Here is a 17586-nt window from a genome sequence, read left to right as displayed (position 1 = left end):
TGGGCAAGTGTTATGCATTTTCAGTAAACGCTTTACCTTTCAAAAGCCCTTCAGAAAAAGAGAAAAAAGCAGCTGCATTGACATTTCATCCGCGATGCACACGCACCGGTCTGTTTACATTTTTTAGAAAAGTGAACTCGGCTAGTGAAATACAAATTGCCAGGGTAATAAAATCATTAGCATATGTCTGCCCAGAAAGCACAATTAGTTTCATTTTGGCTTCTTGGCAGTATTATTTAGAACGGCATGAACAAGGTCTGCTTCAAGGCAACAGATGTCTGGTAACCAGGTGCCAAGCTCTTCCAACTCCTTTATAATTAGTGAACAATGGTCAACAATTAAAAATCATTTAGAAATACACGCCTCTTTCCGATTAATTGAGTGAAAGTGTGGTTTGCCCGTGTCCGCCTGTTATGTGAGGATGTAAAATTCCTGAGCCTTGTGTAGAAATGAGAGAGACAGAGGCTCCTAGGACCAGCTATGGTATATTAGCTAGTGGTCTCTATGATATATATATATATATATATATATATATATATATATATATATATATATATATATATATGTAACAAAAGTCTGAAAGGCCCCATTTCTTTTTAGGTGTTATATGTATGTTTGTGTGTGTGTGTGTGTGTGTCTGTGTGTCTGTGTGTTTATGTGTGTGTGTGTGTGTGTGTGTGTGTGAGTGTGCGCATGTGTGAATTGTATGTGTGGGGCAGGGGGGTTGGTATTATTTACCAGCCTTGTGGGGGTTAAGCCTTTCAGTTTCCTTCAATAAAATATGGTCGCATTGCCCTTGCTGTCTGTTTGCTGAATCCAGAATAGATTTATGGCCAAAGAGCTTTTATTAGTCTTTCTGCTGGTCTTTGAGAGCACCATGATGGCTGAAAACGGAAAGATGCTAGCTGTGTGCTTTAATGGACACTGTGTAAACCACAGTGGACTTTCTGATGAGGAGATAAATCAATGAGAGAGATCTATTGCTGTGCGCAATGTGGTGTTTTCTGTATGTGTGTGTGTGTGATGTGTGTGTGTGTGTGTGTGTGTGATGTGTGAAACAGGCAGAGTTGCTGGTGGCAACAGAGCTGTAATCATGAAACCAAGTTGATATTGGCATTATGTTCTGTGATGGAACACATGTTCCTGAGGGGCTTTTTAAGACCAGAAGTCACAGCATGGGCAGTGCTGTGTAGAGGGAACTCTGATCAGGTTACTAGAACTACTTCTGAAGAACCATGTACCACTACCATGGACTGGTACCATAGCTCACATTACAAAAGTTAAATGCATTGATAATACAGATAATACAGCATTTATCAGATAGATGTGTTGTTAAAGGTTAGGCTTGGGGCTAAGAAACGTTAATGTGTAAATGTTTAGAGTAATTTTACTAAAATAGGTCAAATGTAATATACATAAAATGATTCTGTGTTGATCATATTAACATTGAATGTTAACAAAGAGAGAACTCCAAAGGTAGAGAAAAAGACATTGCTTTACTGTAAAGAAAGGCTTTCCTAGCAGAGTCAGTTGCAGCATCTCATCATACACGCATACATGGTGATTATGGTTATATGTAATTTTTTCTTTTTACTAGATTTACATAAAACACTGTTACCCTGTGTGTATAAGCAATAAATCAAACTTGTCTTGGTACACCAACGATGCAGCATTTAATACAAAACTAGTGCTTCAAAAAAAATTATAAAATTAAATAAATAAATAAAACAATAATAATTTGCAGACAGAAAATATGATCTATTATTTTATGAAAACAAAAGGAATTTAAAATGATAAAAACTGTAACATTCTGAAATGCATATCTGTACTGCAAGTGCACATCTGTGTCAACTCTGACACTTGCTATTTAAAACAGATCTAGTTGAGTAGAGTATGTGTTGATTAGTTTGCATTTTGCCAGTCAGTAACAAACTGAATTAAGAAAATAAAAGTAGAGGTGCATCGACATATTCACATAATATCTGTTATGAGCGTGGCCAGTATAATATTTTCTCTTCTCCCCTTTGTGGAAAAAGGAAAATAATCAATGAGTGCAGAAAATGTGGTTGTCAAAGAGGCAGAGTCTAAGCCACACCTCCACAAAGAGGGGGACAATGCAGGGGAAGAAACGCACGTTATCTTTTTTACTCTGAACGTGTTTGTGTGATGGCCTATTTCACAAAGAGTCTGTGAGTCCACGGGCAGCATGGCCGTTCCTCTGACCCTGTCTGCTCTTGGAGGATGGTTATTTGAGAACACCAGTTTAGGCCACAGTCAAAGTTTTGGTCTATTCTGGTACCAAATTACATGACAGTCAAGAAAAGAGATAGACAAACATGCAGAATATTGCTTTGAGGTATTGGAGGAAGCAGAACCGATTAAGACCAACATGAGGTTCATTGAGTTAGCTGAACAAAAATGTCTTTAATCAAGGCATTTAATAAGGACATCACATTGCTTTCAGGAAGCTGAGACCTGATTTTAAGCCGTACCGTAGGGCTGTCATGTGGTCAACTGGACCTGCTGATGTCAGAGGTGAAAGGCGTGATGAGGGAACATGACTGTGTAGTCTGATTGGACGATACTGAGGCGCAGCAAAGTGTAAAGAGGAATTGCCAAAAAAACACATTTTGCCTCACAAACTGCCATTTGTTCCAAAGACGCCCATTGTAGGTCGATGCGAAATGCTACAATATTATGGTTTTACAGCAGTTGCTATTTACATAATTTAAGATTCGTGCCTACAGCTCTCTGCAGGTAACTGGGAGAGAAGTAACAAACTAACATTGCAGAGAGGACAACTATGCCACTGACAAACAGTTAAAATCAGAGGGCACACCAGCCTCACTGAAACACCCAGTACCCAAGACCAGTACTCAGCCAGTCAAACTGGCTGAATCTAATAAAACATCCAATCTAAACTCACCATCTCCCACAATGTTTCAATAAAAATCTACCATTTTGGTCATTGTCATCCAATTTTGACATAAAGTGAAATCTTTAAGAACCTAAAACATTATTTACATGGACGAGGACACAAGACCACAACTGAGTAAAATAAATAAACAATATTTCCTTTCTGCATCATGTAAAAGATGTTACATTAAATAAATTCTAAAATATCAACACATTATAACAATAATACAATGACAGTAATACTAAAACAGTAGCACAACCAACAGATAAAAGACATTTAATGGTGACATTACATTTTGTTAGTCTACAGCAGAAATGCCCATTGTTGCCATGAAATATGGATCTAAATATAGATTGATTAAAGCATTCATTTACCCTATGTTAAGAAGCTTTCATAATGCAACTGTCAATCTGTGGAGTCACTTCTCAGTGACTTTGTGAGAGAAGCTGTTAAATTTGTAGTTTTTTTTCCATTAAATTCATCATCAATACATTAGTCCTATGAACATTATAAATGAATTCAAATGAATACAGTGTTGTGCATACACTGGTCCTCAGAGGCGTAACCGTAGTGGTGCGTGCGGGAGGAAGAGGTGCGGTGTGTCTGGGCGCAGGAGGTCACGGTCGCACTGGCTTCCACCACATCTACATTTGCACGGCTTTATGCGAATGAAAACACACCACATCTGATGCCCCTCTCTCAACTGTAATTGTTTGCTAAATGTATATTTTAAATACATCTCTTGATGTAATTTTCCTAATCCTAAAATCTGGACCATTCCTAGGTAAACCTTTGTTGAAAACAGAAGACGAAAGTGTTCAGCAATATTAAAACTAAACTCATGGCTATTACTTTCTGTTTACAAAGCCATCCAGGATTACTATTAGCATGTTTCCATGAATGTACCACAGGTGTTCCACCTATATTTGCACCCGCACATCCCAGACTCATTAAACAGAGGACTCAGCCATAAATACTACATAAACTAGGGCGTGTCAGGTCTCGCTTCAGCACCTTCCTTTTGTCTAATATATAGTGCTGGTGATAAAAAAAGAAAGCTCAAACAGTTGTGATTTTATAGAGATAATGTATCACCCTCACAGAGATAAAGTCTCTTCATCCTCTTCATTGCCTCTTGCACTAACAGACTACCATGCTTCATAATAAGATCTTTTCTAATAATTTTTCAAGTGATGGTGCTTGAGTTTAGAACTATAAACTGGCAATCCCATAGATGCAGCTAATGAAAACGCACTTGCGAAAGGTTCTAAGCGGCAGCGAATGGAAGGGATGCGCAAATCAACATGAAAACGCAAAACGAGGAATATTTTTCACCCAAATCTAACCCAATATGGAGTGTGGTAACACCTAGTGCATAGCTTCGCATAGAGCAGCAAACTGCATCGGCACCAATTACAGCATTCGTGAATTTTTTGTTTTGTTTTTCTTCTTTAAACACATCTACTGGCTTGTGGAGAAAAAAAAGGGATCTTTCGCTGCTGAAATATCAATATGATAAACACATCTGCTGATGTCCCGCAACAGATTTTTCGGCCCACAGTTGATATGTCACAGGAAAGCTTTGTGTCTCCTGTTCTTTGATGCTAGCTACAGAGCGGGGGCAGGGGGTGAGAGTGGGATCAGAAACAAAAGAAAAAGCCACACAAAATGCCTGAAGGTCCGACCTTGCGTCCTGTCCATCTTCCCTGGGCCCCTCTGCCCTGAAGGCACACGGAAGTCTGTGTGGGGCACAGGGACACAGGCACTGTTCTGAATCTCCCCCCAACTCCCCCACCTCCCACAGAGCTCCCCAGGGGTTTATGTTCAACCTCTCACCCTCCTCTCTTCACAGGGACTGGGCATCCCAGCGTTCTAAATATACGTGTTTCCATATTTCTCTTTCTATCTATATTGACTTAAATGGAATTGTACTTGCAGCCTCCAGCCACCGTGTGGTGCTGTCTCTGAGGCAGAGGCGTGGAAGGGCCTATGCCAGTGAATAGATGGCATTGACGGGTGAGGTGGCCTCTGAACTCTCGTTGCCCTCCGTCTCCTCCTTGTCTTTCTTAACGGTGTACTGGCCTATGAAGGACCCGTCCTCGTTGAACTGTCCGTTCCCTCCCTCGCCGTAGTCCACCAGACTGTCGTCGCTCTCTTTGACGTTCCCTTCCAGAGAGGTCTGGCTGCCCTGCAGGGGTTTGTTGTCCTCGTCACTGCTGTTGGGAGTGGGAGCAGAAACGGCACATCAGAACATCCCTCCTCACAGCCCTTCCTTGTCTGCACCCTCGAAATCCAATTGCGACTACGATAACAAGAGCACTGAAGTGAACAGGGTTCAGAATGGGAAACTATGCTGCTCTGCTCCTTTGTTACTTTTTATCAGCAGTATCTGAAAGAAAACCACATAGGAAACCCTCTGCACTGGATACCAAAGAGTCCAACTCTGAATCTATAATTCAGCAGGTTCCTCACAAAGAAGAACTTGACAGTGATTCCTTCAGAAAATAGACAGTAGAGCAAAAAAAAAGAAAAAAATACAAAAACACAAGCTTTCATCCCAAGAGGGGGACTTGGGAGATTCACAAAGGACGTAGAGAAAAGGATTGGGGTTAGCGTGGAAAAGTTGTTTATTGACAAACCACTTCTGTACTCTAGACAGAATCATTCTTTGCAGTTCAGGTAGCAATGAAGTAAATTAACAACATGCAAATTGCTTCCTGAAATCTCACACGCGCTGCTCACACTGAGGGTGTTTGAGAAAGTCTACAACAGTAGTGTTGATGTGGTTAGGGAATCAATGGAGAGAGAAAGACATCACCATAATCACCAGTTATGAGAGACACAGGCTGAAGCTACAAGATTAATATCTTACCGTATATAATACTGCAAAGGGGCAAATCACATTCTTTCTGCAGAACTGTCAAAATAAGTGACAAACCCTCGAAATGTTAAAATAGAGAAAATCTTGATAAAACAATGGAACTTTGGCCAGAAAATGAAAACAAATGCTTACAGTTGGTAGGTTTAACAGGCGTTGTGTTGGTAAATTGAAGCTGTTTTTTTTTGAGTTTTAATTGATGGATTAAAGTCAATCCAGCAGTCAAACAATGGCTTGTGTAAAAGAAATGTGGTGAAACCACTGTTCAATGAGTGGTAGTCTGGTCCGAGTGGTTTTACATGCTCAAACACAGATCGTTATTAGCTGGCATTAATTAAGATGTGTGGTTAATCGATTTAAACCAAAAATGCAAAGCAAAAGATGTGTACACTCGGGATTAAGAAAAACTAAGCAGTCAACAGCTCTGTTTTCATACCTGTGCCTTTCCCAAGACCTTTATAAACCAACAGGGAAGGAAAACAGCAGAGGATTAAAAATAGAGCAGTTACTAGATCAGAAAATCGGAGATGTTCTGTCTGAGGAGTCTAAGAGGTGCCACTGTTTGTGTTGTATCTGTTGATTGCATATTGACTAGAAAACATATTTGCTATAAATGACCTGCTCTTTATGACAAACCTCCTGCTGAATGTAATGTGACCTTAATGACATCTAAGGTGTTCCATAACCACATGACCTGGACCTAGAGAAGCAGACCGATTTGCTAGCCTGGTTCACTCAGGCCTACATTCTTCTGACCACAAAGCAGACTAGAACAATGCCTTTATTGTTCAGAGAAAACAGTAGATTTCAAGCTGGCAACCAGATCATTGAATATAGTTTGTTGTCAAGTACAGCTGTTTCAGCAGAACAGTATCTCAAGAGTGTCGGACACTGTCCGGGTTAGAGGCACCTCAACCTTTACACAACTCTCCTGAAATTGATTTGACCTCCGTGTCAGAAAGTTGGTACTTGTTAAATGTCAACCATCTGAAAAAAAACAATGCAATTGTGCTTCTACAACAAAGAAACATGGCCATCGTTTAAAGAAAGCAAAATGCTTCTCATAATGGTCTCATTATGACGGGATGCTAATATAGTATAGTAGGATGGGTTTAATATCTTATAAATGAAAGTTCAATGATTCAAATGAAGACATGTTCAAATAAGTGTTTGACACCCGTGAAGAAGCAGATAATCTTTTTTGAATGTCAGGTGTACCTCCACCTCTTAGTTGACTCAACCCTCCCAGACAGAGTCAAAGCTCAGATTAAGAGAGGTGCTGTGATTAAACCAAATACCTGTTATCGATCCTCAACTACCAATCTGCCATTTTCAGTGACGGAGGTGGTGGTGGGGGGGTGTCACAAGGGTGAACATTAAAAGGAAGGAGATATTTCACATCAACTATGGACAGAGGAGTTAGTACCAGAGCTATTGAGTGAATTTGGAAGACTTAATTCAACATGGATTTCCATTATAAAAGACTCAGCGTTAGTGAGCCAATCAATTACAACAGATTTGTGGTCTCTAGTTTCTGTCAGGGATTTCACATTAAGACTAACTGAAAGTGTGCTGGTGAATTTGAAACACCTATTGAAAATTGTAATAACAGTTTGTTTTGTGGAAATACAACGAACCACTTTGTTTTGTTAAATCTCCTATTAGTGTGTTTTTCATCCAATAACCTAAACAGATTATGGTGAAAATGCAAAAAGATTATGCCAACATAGCTGTACACCTACATCCAAAAATTAGGCTGCTGTAAAACCTACATGCATGTTTCATGAATTCAAACAGCTCTACTCTTCTATATGCATGACTAGATGTTCTGTAAGATTTGTAGGAGTTAATAAAAGTGGATGTGGTATAAGCATCGCAAAAGACATGAAGTCACTAGTGAACACACCAGCACATCTCATTAATGACTATTGAGATGTCTATTGAGACTACTTATAATGAATAGCACCACACTACAGAGTCTTGGCTGCCAGTCAGCATACAGACCGTCTGTGTTACCACAAAGTACTGCATACATGCATGACTCATGTTTGGTGTTACACTAAAAGAGACAGGAAAACATGGTTTTGGTGTTACACTGACAGGAACTGAGGGTATTAGTGTTACACCTGTAGAGACAGGAACTGGAGGTTTTGGTGTTACACTTGGAGAAAGAGGCATTCAGGGGTGACATTATATATTAGATATATTATTACATATATGCAAGCTTCATGTTTGGTGTTACATCTGCAGAGACAAGAACTGAGGGATTTGATGTTATACTAGCAGAAACAGGAACTGGGGATTTTGGGGTTACATTAGCAGAGACAGGACCTGGAGGTTTAGGTGTTACACTAGTAGAGACAGGACCTGAAGGTTTAGGTGTTACACTAGCAGAGACAGGACCTGAAGGTTTAGGTGTTACATTAGCAGAGACAGAACCTGAAGGTTTAGGTGTTACAATAGCAGAGACAGGACCTGGAGGTTTAGGTGTTACAATAGCAGAGACAGGACCTGAAGGTTTAGGTGTTACACTAGCAGAGACAGGACCTGAAGGTTTAGGTGTTACACTAGCAGAGACAGGACCTGAAGGTTTAGGTGTTACATTAGCAGAGACAGAACCTGAAGGTTTAGGTGTTACAATAGCAGAGACAGGACCTGGAGGTTTAGGTGTTACAATAGCAGAGACAGGACCTGGAGGTTTAGGTGTTACACTAGTAGAGACAGGACCTGAAGGTTTAGGTGTTACACTAGCAGAGACAGGACCTGAAGTTTTTGGTGTTACATTAGCAGAGACAGGACCTGAAGGTTTAGGTGTTACATTAGCAGAGACAGGACCTGAAGGTTTAGGTGTTACAATAGCAGAGACAGGACCTGAGGATTTTGGGGTTATTTTAGCAGTGACAGGGGCTGAGGCAGAGCTCTGACCTCAGTAAAGCCCCTGTCTCTCTGACCAGAGCAGAAAATCACTGCAGAGCAGTCAACTCCATGGCAACCACTGTTACCTGAGCAACTGCTGCTGACAGCGTTCATCTGGCTCTTGCTTGCTAGACAGTCTAATGGGATGATGGTAAAAAGCATTAAGTTAGTTCAAGCTTGATAACATGTTGGTTTACAAGCTTTTCCACTGTTTACATGAGATTTTGTTTATGATGTTATTAATTAGTTTTATTAGGCCAGAAAAAGGCCCACCCCCCTCATATCTCTATGGGGTCAGAGAAAACCTGCAACAGGCAAAAAATAAAACACAGAAAAACACTCACCACCAACAGGTCAAACAGAAACAGCACTCACAAAACACTATACACAGATTTATCCCAGGGTACTTTAAGATTAAAGTGGATTTTCTTAGATTACAGACAGAGCTGAATACTGATGTTCAATACATACTGGTAATCAAAAGATCCATCCTGGTCCTTCTGGTCCACGGGGTCCAGAGGGAGGTCTTTTTTATCTCTCACTGAGAAAAAAAAAATCAAAGAGATGTAGAATAAGTGAATAATTGGATTCAGAGTATATGATATTAAATCTTCATTGCCTCTCTACACAGCAATATAACCTCATCCTCCAGTCTATTAAAAACACCTTCAATGAATATACATATACCGTAGTATGTATACAATGCCACCATCAATAATTTCTTTCTGACCACAGTATCACTGTTTGCTCAATAATTTTGTGCAGTGGACCATCTGTAACACAGCAGTGACAATAATATATGTAAAAGCCTCAGCAATATGACTGCCCAATCAACTCACCCAATACCCTCAACAGTACAAGGTCGGTGGAAATGCTTTGCCAAGAATGGTCTGCTGGCCAAACAACATCTGGTCAGACATTTTTGTGGTCATAAACGAACTGGGTAGGGTGTGGCTGACCTTTTAGAGTTTCAGAATTTGGCAGACACTCCTAGCTTGAGCAATATAAATATATTTGTAAGTGCATTTCTAAGTCATGGTGTGACTTCACTGAGAATCATTCCCACAACCTTGTTGGTGTTGCTAGGAGCTTGGTGTATACACGCAGGTGTGGGTGCCAACACATAAAGTGCCAAACTAATGTTGGTGCAAGGTAGATGTTTTTAATAAAATTTCTGATGAGTGTATACTGGATTATGCTGTACTTTGCACGATATACTGTCAAATAGCACTGTTTACACAGTCTGTTACCTGGGCATTTCATGTTAGCACAGTCTGTTACCTGGGTGTTTCATGTTAGCACAGTCTGTTACCTGGGTATTTCATGTTAGCACAGTCTGTTACCTGGGCATTTCATGTTAACACAGTCTGTTACTTGGGTGTTTCATGTTAGCACAGTCTGTTACCTGGGTATTTCATGTTATCACAGTCTGTTACCTGGGCATTTCATGTTAGCATTGTTAACACAGTCTGTCACCTGGGTATTTCATGTTAGCATTGTTAACATAGTTTGGATATTTACATATTTACATATCTGGATATTTAATGTAAGCACAGTCTGTTACCTGGGTATATCATGTTAGCACAGTCTGTTACCTGGGTATTTCATGTTAGCACAGTCTGTTACCTGAGCGTTTCATGTTAGCACAGTCTGTTACCTGGGTATTTCATGTTAGCGCAGTCTGTTACCTGAGTGTTTCATGTTAGCACAGTCTGTTACCTGAGTGTTTCATGTTAGCACAGTCTGTTACCTGAGTGTTTCATGTTAGCACAGTCTGTTACCTGAGTGTTTCATGTTAGCACAGTCTGTTACCTGGGTATTTGCCTCCTCGACTCCTCTTTATGAAGCCAACGATGAGAAGGATGAGAACCAGGAGTGCAATAGCACACATGAGGCCAATGAACCAGCCCTGTGTAGCGATGTCCACCTGATCCTTACTGTAGGCTACCGGACAAAACACAAAACAACGCATGTAAGGGAATGCTACAGAGTGAAAGAGAGAATGAAACTATTCTTTTTTTCAATTTTATTGCTACAAAACCATTTTTTGATTTATTACTATAAAACTGAATTCGATTCTTTAACATGTATCAACAGGCAGAGCCTTCCCTGACAACCACCCTTTATCAAAATCACATCAGCAAAATGAAGAATGCATTAGACCCCATATCATCGCGTCACACGCTTGTGATAACGAACAGAGCACTGAGGCTGTGTTCTCTCGAGAGCTACCAGGCAATAACCCGCACAGGAAGCAAAGACCACACTTCCCCTCATTCACCTCTTACAAACTCTGTCGTGTTCCAGGAGCACTGTGCAGATTGGCCTTGATGTCAGGATTAATTGTGCTGCGTCATGCTTGTTAACAGCTAAGCTGTTGTGTTATGCTAAAGTCCCTTTTCAAATGCACTGCTGATTATATTAGTTCATGCGGTAGTGAGCGTTTGTCTATTTTTATTGTTATTTACACAGTCCGTGTTACGGAACTGTGCTTTTGTCATATAAGTTTTAATAATGCCAGGAAGACATATTTTGCTTCTCTGAACCAAAAACATTCATTATGTTTAATGTCAATGCCAGAGGGGTAAGCAGGCTGAAGGAGAGACAGGGGATCGATATCATACACTCTGTGTTATTACAGTGGACTTCATCCAAGATTTCATCTGGTTTAACACCCAAGACAGACAATCATTCCATGAACACGGGTGTTATGAGGAAAAGTGTCCATTTGCTTATTGATTTGAGTGATATTCTAAGAGCAATATCCTAATTAATCCAAGTGACAGTAATTGCATAATTAATCCATGGAACGTCAAAGACATTTTACATTATGGCTGGAAGACCAAAGCAAAAAATCTCTATTTAGAGTAGTCATATGTCTGTGATTACTATTAGCAAATAGCACCACTTCTTTACCATTAAAGGGAATGACTTAGCAGCATCTCAATGTGCAAGATATTGGACTTTCCAAAGACGTCAGTCACCCATTACCACTACCAGCACTGTTAATGGAAAAGCGTTCGACTGGTGAAGCATTGTTTCAGTACCAGATCATTTCATGCAGATGCAGCATATGTACTGTTATGTGGAAATGCTTTAACTGCAGCTGTTTGCAGCACAGTAATTACAGACACTAAATGTGTGTTGGGTGGATGCGCACTTATTAAATCTTTTACAGATACGAACAATTCTTATGTACAGCAATGGGCAGAAAAGGAACTCAATGCTTTTCTGGAGGTGCATTTCTGAAGTCCTAATCCACTTTAAGTCATCGTTTTTATCATGGGCCAAGCCCCCTGGGATCTGGCCTGCCCTCACCTCCGCTGGTCTCGAAGGTGACGTTCTCGCTGGAGACGCTGGGGTGGTGTTGAGAATACACACGCAGCCAGTACTTGGCACCAGCTGCCAGCCCTGCCAGCTTTATGGGGGGCTGGCTTATGAACAGGACATTTTTCATAGACCTATTACCTTGGGAGGAGAGACAAGACAAGTGTCCATCAAACCTGGACAGAGGGACTCGCCAACAACAGCGGGGTGGACAGGCAACGTGACCGTCTCTTCCATGAGATGGTGGGTCATGCTGATGTGTTGAGACTACAAGGTGACCTCCCCCCATATCTCTCAGCGAGCTTGTAAGGGGATAGTCGTCTGAAGGCTGTCAGAAGCTGGCTGAGGCAGTTTAAAGTTCCTAAAGAAGTCTCATTAACAGACTGCAGAGGGAGTGTAATCTCGGAGGGCATAGCCTAATTCTGCAGAGAAAATGATGGAAAAAGAAAGACGCCACGTGAAGTGGTAGCGAATGGCACCACAGGCGAAAAATCTGGACCGCCCTTGCATGGCACACATCAAAGACTCCGTGAAACCAGCAAAACGATTTCCACAACCCCAGACCTAAGAGGGTCTCTGCTGCTACATCGCTACTTAATACTTCCAATGGGAGGTGATCGAATTAAACAGTGGGCTTAGTCTCAGCCATCCGCAGACCTCATCTCAGAGGGAAGCACACACCACCAAGCGAGCAATGCACCGCCTTTCCAGAGAAAACGGGCGAGAACAGCCGTCGTGATGGTGCGAAGGTGTGGGCGCGACGTCAGTGACGTTCTACCAGGCCTCTAGGGTTAGGGGAACATGCTGAAGCGAAGAGCGGCCGCCGCCCGCGTGTCCACACCCCGCCCCACCCCTCCGCCTCCGCTTCAGCCACACGAGCACGTGCTTCTGCTGCGCGAGCAGCCCAAGTGTTTAGCATCAGTCCTGGATGACGAAAGCGGAAGGGCTAGCCAAAGCTACAACATGTACAAAGCAAAGAGGAGGACAGCACATTCGCCCATCCATCTGTGGTCTGTCACAATCACACACCATCAAGTACTGACCATGTGTTTGTAGCTTTAGCTTTAGCGCTAAGTAACATAATCCTTAAACTGATAAACATGCTGAATGATGAAAACAGAAAAAGAAAAAGAAAAGAAGAATGTATATGTCATGCCCAAGGCCCTGGTATATGCCGCATTAAGATATGATTTTCTCTGGTATGTGCTGCATTGAAATGTGTTTGTTTCTGGGTGCATATTAATGAAGAGAGAATGCATAGCACTTGGGAAGAAAAAAGCATCCCAAGAAAGTGGCTACATGTGAGATATCAGTGGTTGCATGTGAGATATCAGTGGCTGCATGTGAGATATCAGTGGCTACATGTGAGATATCAGAGGCTGCATGCTATATATCAGTGGCTGCATACGAGATATCAGTGGCTACATGCGATATATCAGTGGCTGCATACAAGATATCATTGGCTGCATACGAGATATCAGTGGCTACATGTGAGATATCAGAGGCTGCATGCAATATATCAGTGGCTGCAAGTGAGATATCAGTGGCAGCATGTGAGATATCAGTGGCTGCATGTGAGATATCAGTGGCTGTAGGTGAGCTATGAATGGCAGCATTTGATAAATGAGTGGCTGCATGTGAGACAATTTCAAGCTGAGAACTATGGGATGCCTTCTATTTCATGAGATTCATCTGAGCAATGCCAAATTAGAGCAACGTCATATAAAGCGTCTCTCATCTGCCTTCACACTCCACCACACTGCATAGCAGAAAACACAGAGCATGCGGCAGCCAGCTGTCTCACTGGGCAGAGACAGCTCAGGGAGAGAGACGGAGAGGGGGAGACAGCCTAGAGAGAGACAAAGAGGGGAAGACAGAAGGAGGGCAAGATGAAGTCAATAACATCTAATTACATATCCTGTGATGTAAGTGGAGAGGTTTCCACCAAGGTTACTTCACAGTCTGTGCCAGTGTGTGTGTGTGTGTGTGTGTGTGTCTGTGTGAATCTTGATGTGATGCAGCTGATGCAAATTTGTTAGCATCACTGAGAAAGTGATGGAAAGAAAGTGCTTACAGGCGTGCCTGTACTCGGTGTGTGTGACTCATATGCATGTTTCAAGGTCAGCAATGTGGTTATGATAGCCCCCATGAGATGACCTTGGGCTGGAAACATGAACCCCCTCATTATCCCTCTCCCCTCAAGTATCTGTTGATCAGGAGCAGAGGAGCAGCAGCATTAGCTGGAGATAAGCGTCAGCAGCGGCAGGGTTTGTGCAGCCCGCGGTCTGTGAGCCATGACCAGTGGAACAGGCCGACGAAGAGACATTAACATAAAAGGCACATGGCGCGGGGGATGATCAGATCCAACAGTGAGAAGAAACATACAGGTATGAAAGATGAGAGGGAGAGAGACAGAGAAAGAGAGAGAGAGGGAGGGATTGCTGTGAACCGTCGACTAGTCGATGCGAAGTGCTTCTGTAAGTGTTTCTATTACCTTTTCGATATACTGTCAGTGCTATGTAGAAGCATTGTGACTTTGTGGTTATGTAACATAAATGTGCTTTAATAACATGTCATAAGCTAGTGGCATTCAAAGGAGATGCATGAACAGAATATAGCATTTACCTGAAAGTACTTTACTTGAGGTGAAAGTATTATGGTTTTTCCCACACAGTAAAGGTGTAGGAGGTATGAGAACTCAAAAATGTTTTGAGTGGTAATCTGTTGGCCTGTGGCGTAATGATGGCTGTACTTGTTCCACAGGTAATTTTTATCCACACTCAACATTTAAAAATTAACTTATGCCAAACAAGAAACTCAAAACTTGTTTTCTGTCTCTGTCTCTCTCAGCCCTTCCTCCTCCTTGTCTTCCTCTCGGTTGCTCTCACCCTTTCATGAATTTACTCGAATCTCTCCCTGTTCCTGCAAGCCACGAGCGCGAACAGGAGCTTGCTGAAGGGAACGTGAAGGACTACTGAGGACACCAAACCAAACCCCACAGGAGAGACCATGGCAGGCTTGTCTCCTTCCTCAGAGGAGCTAGATAAAACAACGTAGTGGCCCTTTGTTCTTTTGGAAAGCGTCTGGGAAGAATATCTATCAGTCTCATCATATCAAAGAGACAGGAACAGCTTGTAGAGTAGCAGAGCTCATAGTTGAGTGATGTTCAGTGCAATATTTATCACACTGTTTATCACAGGGTCACAGAGACTAGGATTCTCGGTGAAGTCTGGGATTATGCTGTTGTGCTGTCAAGCACAAATCTGTCCAGAAAACTCCAGCGAAATTCTCCATGTAAATGCGCACTGTCGAGGGTGGTCTCTTAACTTGGGACAGTTTGGGTCCACAGCAGGCCCCACGGAAAGGACAACCGTTCCTTTCATAAGCTCTTGGCAAAGGTGTCTGGGTCTTACTGTCCAGTGTGTACTCTAGCATAAACTCGCTGCTGTCAGCAGGGAAGTTGTGCTTCCAGCTGACGTTAGCATAGTAACTGTTAGCATCCACCGTCAGATTCCAGATCTTTATGTTCGGGGCTAAGCAGAACAGGTGAGAAAGGAGTACATTTCACAAAATCTCACAACAGGCACTGCAGGAGAAACAACAAGGACTAATACTTACTACATCATCTCGTTAGAGACCCAAGACCTTACTGCTGTTGTAGTAATGCTCTTCTCTTATCCATCTGAGGATCCTATAATCCTCATAATCAAATTCTCTAGTGACAGTCTTTTAATCTTGTAAAACAATAGGAAGCTAATTGGATGGTACTGTCAATACAAATTCCTATCAATGTCAACCTTGAAGGGGGAAGTGTCTGCTAGGGGCCATAGGCCAAGCATCACTCAAACCTCTTGTCAAAAATGGACACTTTAACTAGAAAAGGCCTCTATGCCATATGAATACATCAACAGAAGTGGCCCCTCTCAGCTCCCTGTGCTACCACTGTTATTTAACTTAGCTGTAGTGTCACAGTGACATTGTACTGATGTCTGAGAAAATACCCAGCATGTTCATATCCACCCTCTTGGTGGTGAAAGGCGGGGTGGGTAGGGTTGTGGTGGAGACAGTAGTGGTGGTGGTTGTAGCTGTAGCTGTAGTTGTAGTTGTGCTTGTAGTAGTTGGAGCAGTAGTGGGGGTGGCAGCGGTGGTAGGGGCTGTGGTAGTAGTTGTTGAGGTACTAAGTGTTGTACTCGGGACGGTAGTTGGGGGAGAAGGAGGCGGAGTTACGAACACCAAGGCATCTGTCGAGTCAATCACTGAGAGAGGAACAGAGTAGTTGTTAAGCAAAGGCAAGCGTAGTCAGCAGTACCATTGATACAAGGATAGAGACAAATAGAGGACAATCCACTGCCAGGTTGGATGAAATTCCCACAACCGTAACGTTAACACAAGGGTCTCCTGAAAGAAAGTGAGTGATGATCAACCATCATGTTCTGACAGACTACTCAAGAGTAATATTATCTTGGATGCTCAAGTATTGCATGGACTGATACAGCACTGCCACCATGTGGTCATCTGTTGTAAATATCCATTCACCTAAGATATCGCTTAAGAACAAATGGGATTGTGGGAAATCCATCACCAGGATCACATCCACCACCATTAACTGTATCGTAGTTATGCACAAAGAGAGCATTTTGTTTAAACTTTTAATAATTACATTTTGGGAATAATTACAAGACAATAGTTTTATACCTGCAGATTTTCAATTGAAGTCCTTAAAAATAGAGACTCCACAGGACCATAGCTTTACTTTCTTTAATTCATGCACAGCAGCCCGCAACAGTAGGCGTCAGCAAAGGACATACCAGCATCCCACCAGAACCAATAGACAGGTACAATATGAATGTGTGTGGCAGACTAGAACAGGCATCAGGGCTTTAAACACTATTTAGTCACAAAGGGTGTGACCAAGCTAATGCCCTTCCAACCTCCGGGACTGTAAATCTTGTCATAGCAGAAATGGCAGGCTGGTGGAGATGCTTTCTAGAAGATCTGGGAAAGATTGGCTATCAGTTCCAGATGGCCAATCAGCAAGCAGCTCAGTGCACTCTTACCTGTAGTGTCCATTTGAGTGACAAATGGCATAGCCAACCACAAAACAGGCCAGCCCAAAAATACATCAAGGAAAGGCTGCAGGTGTGCATGCATTCGAATGGTAAATGGTAAAAGCAGCAAATGAAATGTGAGCAGCATCTTCATGTGCCTCAACAGAGCATCAATCTCTAATACTCCTCTAAGGTTGCTGTGATGACTGCATTCTGATGCCCTGCTATGCACCCACGTCCACCCCATCGTTTTTTTTTTTTTTACCGACTCTTATATACGTTGTTGCCAGGCAACAGGGGTTACCATGGGTATTTCTCTTTTTCAAATATTTAAGAAACAAAAGTTAAACTCTGCTAAGACATCAGTCGCCTGCATGCTTAAGTGTGGAATGAGCAAAGCATGCTGGGATTGGCCAAACATGGCATGTGACAGGAATGACGCCCTAGCAAGATCGGCAAAGTGCCATCAGGGATCGGAGGTCAAGAAATGAAACAAAACA

The 17586-nt window shown here is 42.1% G+C and overlaps 1 protein-coding gene across 17 annotated transcripts in view; it reads right to left on the bottom strand.

Annotated features, from left to right (window-relative positions):
- Positions 1 to 3177: 3177 nt before the first annotated feature.
- The window catches only part of nfasca (neurofascin homolog (chicken) a), a 65713-nt gene continuing 51304 nt past the window's right edge, over positions 3178 to 17586 (bottom strand). For 7 of the 17 annotated variants that reach the window (XM_077003999.1, XM_077004007.1, XM_077004016.1 and 4 more), the window contains 6 exons: positions 16040 to 16294; positions 15452 to 15571; positions 12030 to 12179; positions 10524 to 10655; positions 9183 to 9252; positions 3178 to 5133 (listed from right to left, as the gene is read on the bottom strand). In XM_077003999.1, coding sequence (XP_076860114.1) covers positions 4905 to 5133; positions 9183 to 9252; positions 10524 to 10655; positions 12030 to 12179; positions 15452 to 15571; positions 16040 to 16294 — 956 coding nt within the window. In that variant the 3' untranslated portion in view covers positions 3178 to 4904. Of the gene's footprint in view, positions 5134 to 5789; positions 5835 to 6231; positions 6250 to 6557; positions 9017 to 9182; positions 9253 to 10523; positions 10656 to 12029; positions 12180 to 15451; positions 15572 to 16039; positions 16295 to 17586 lie in introns of those variants that run through there. The other 10 variants (XM_077004101.1, XM_077004112.1, XM_077004138.1 and 7 more) reach the window with 6 other exon arrangements.

The sequence above is a fragment of the Brachyhypopomus gauderio genome, chromosome 1, assembly GCF_052324685.1.
Source record: "Brachyhypopomus gauderio isolate BG-103 chromosome 1, BGAUD_0.2, whole genome shotgun sequence".
Classification (NCBI taxonomy): Eukaryota; Metazoa; Chordata; class Actinopteri; order Gymnotiformes; family Hypopomidae; genus Brachyhypopomus; species Brachyhypopomus gauderio.
Note: the sequence above shows the minus strand (reverse complement) of the source record. Positions and strands in the feature narration are given on the sequence as shown.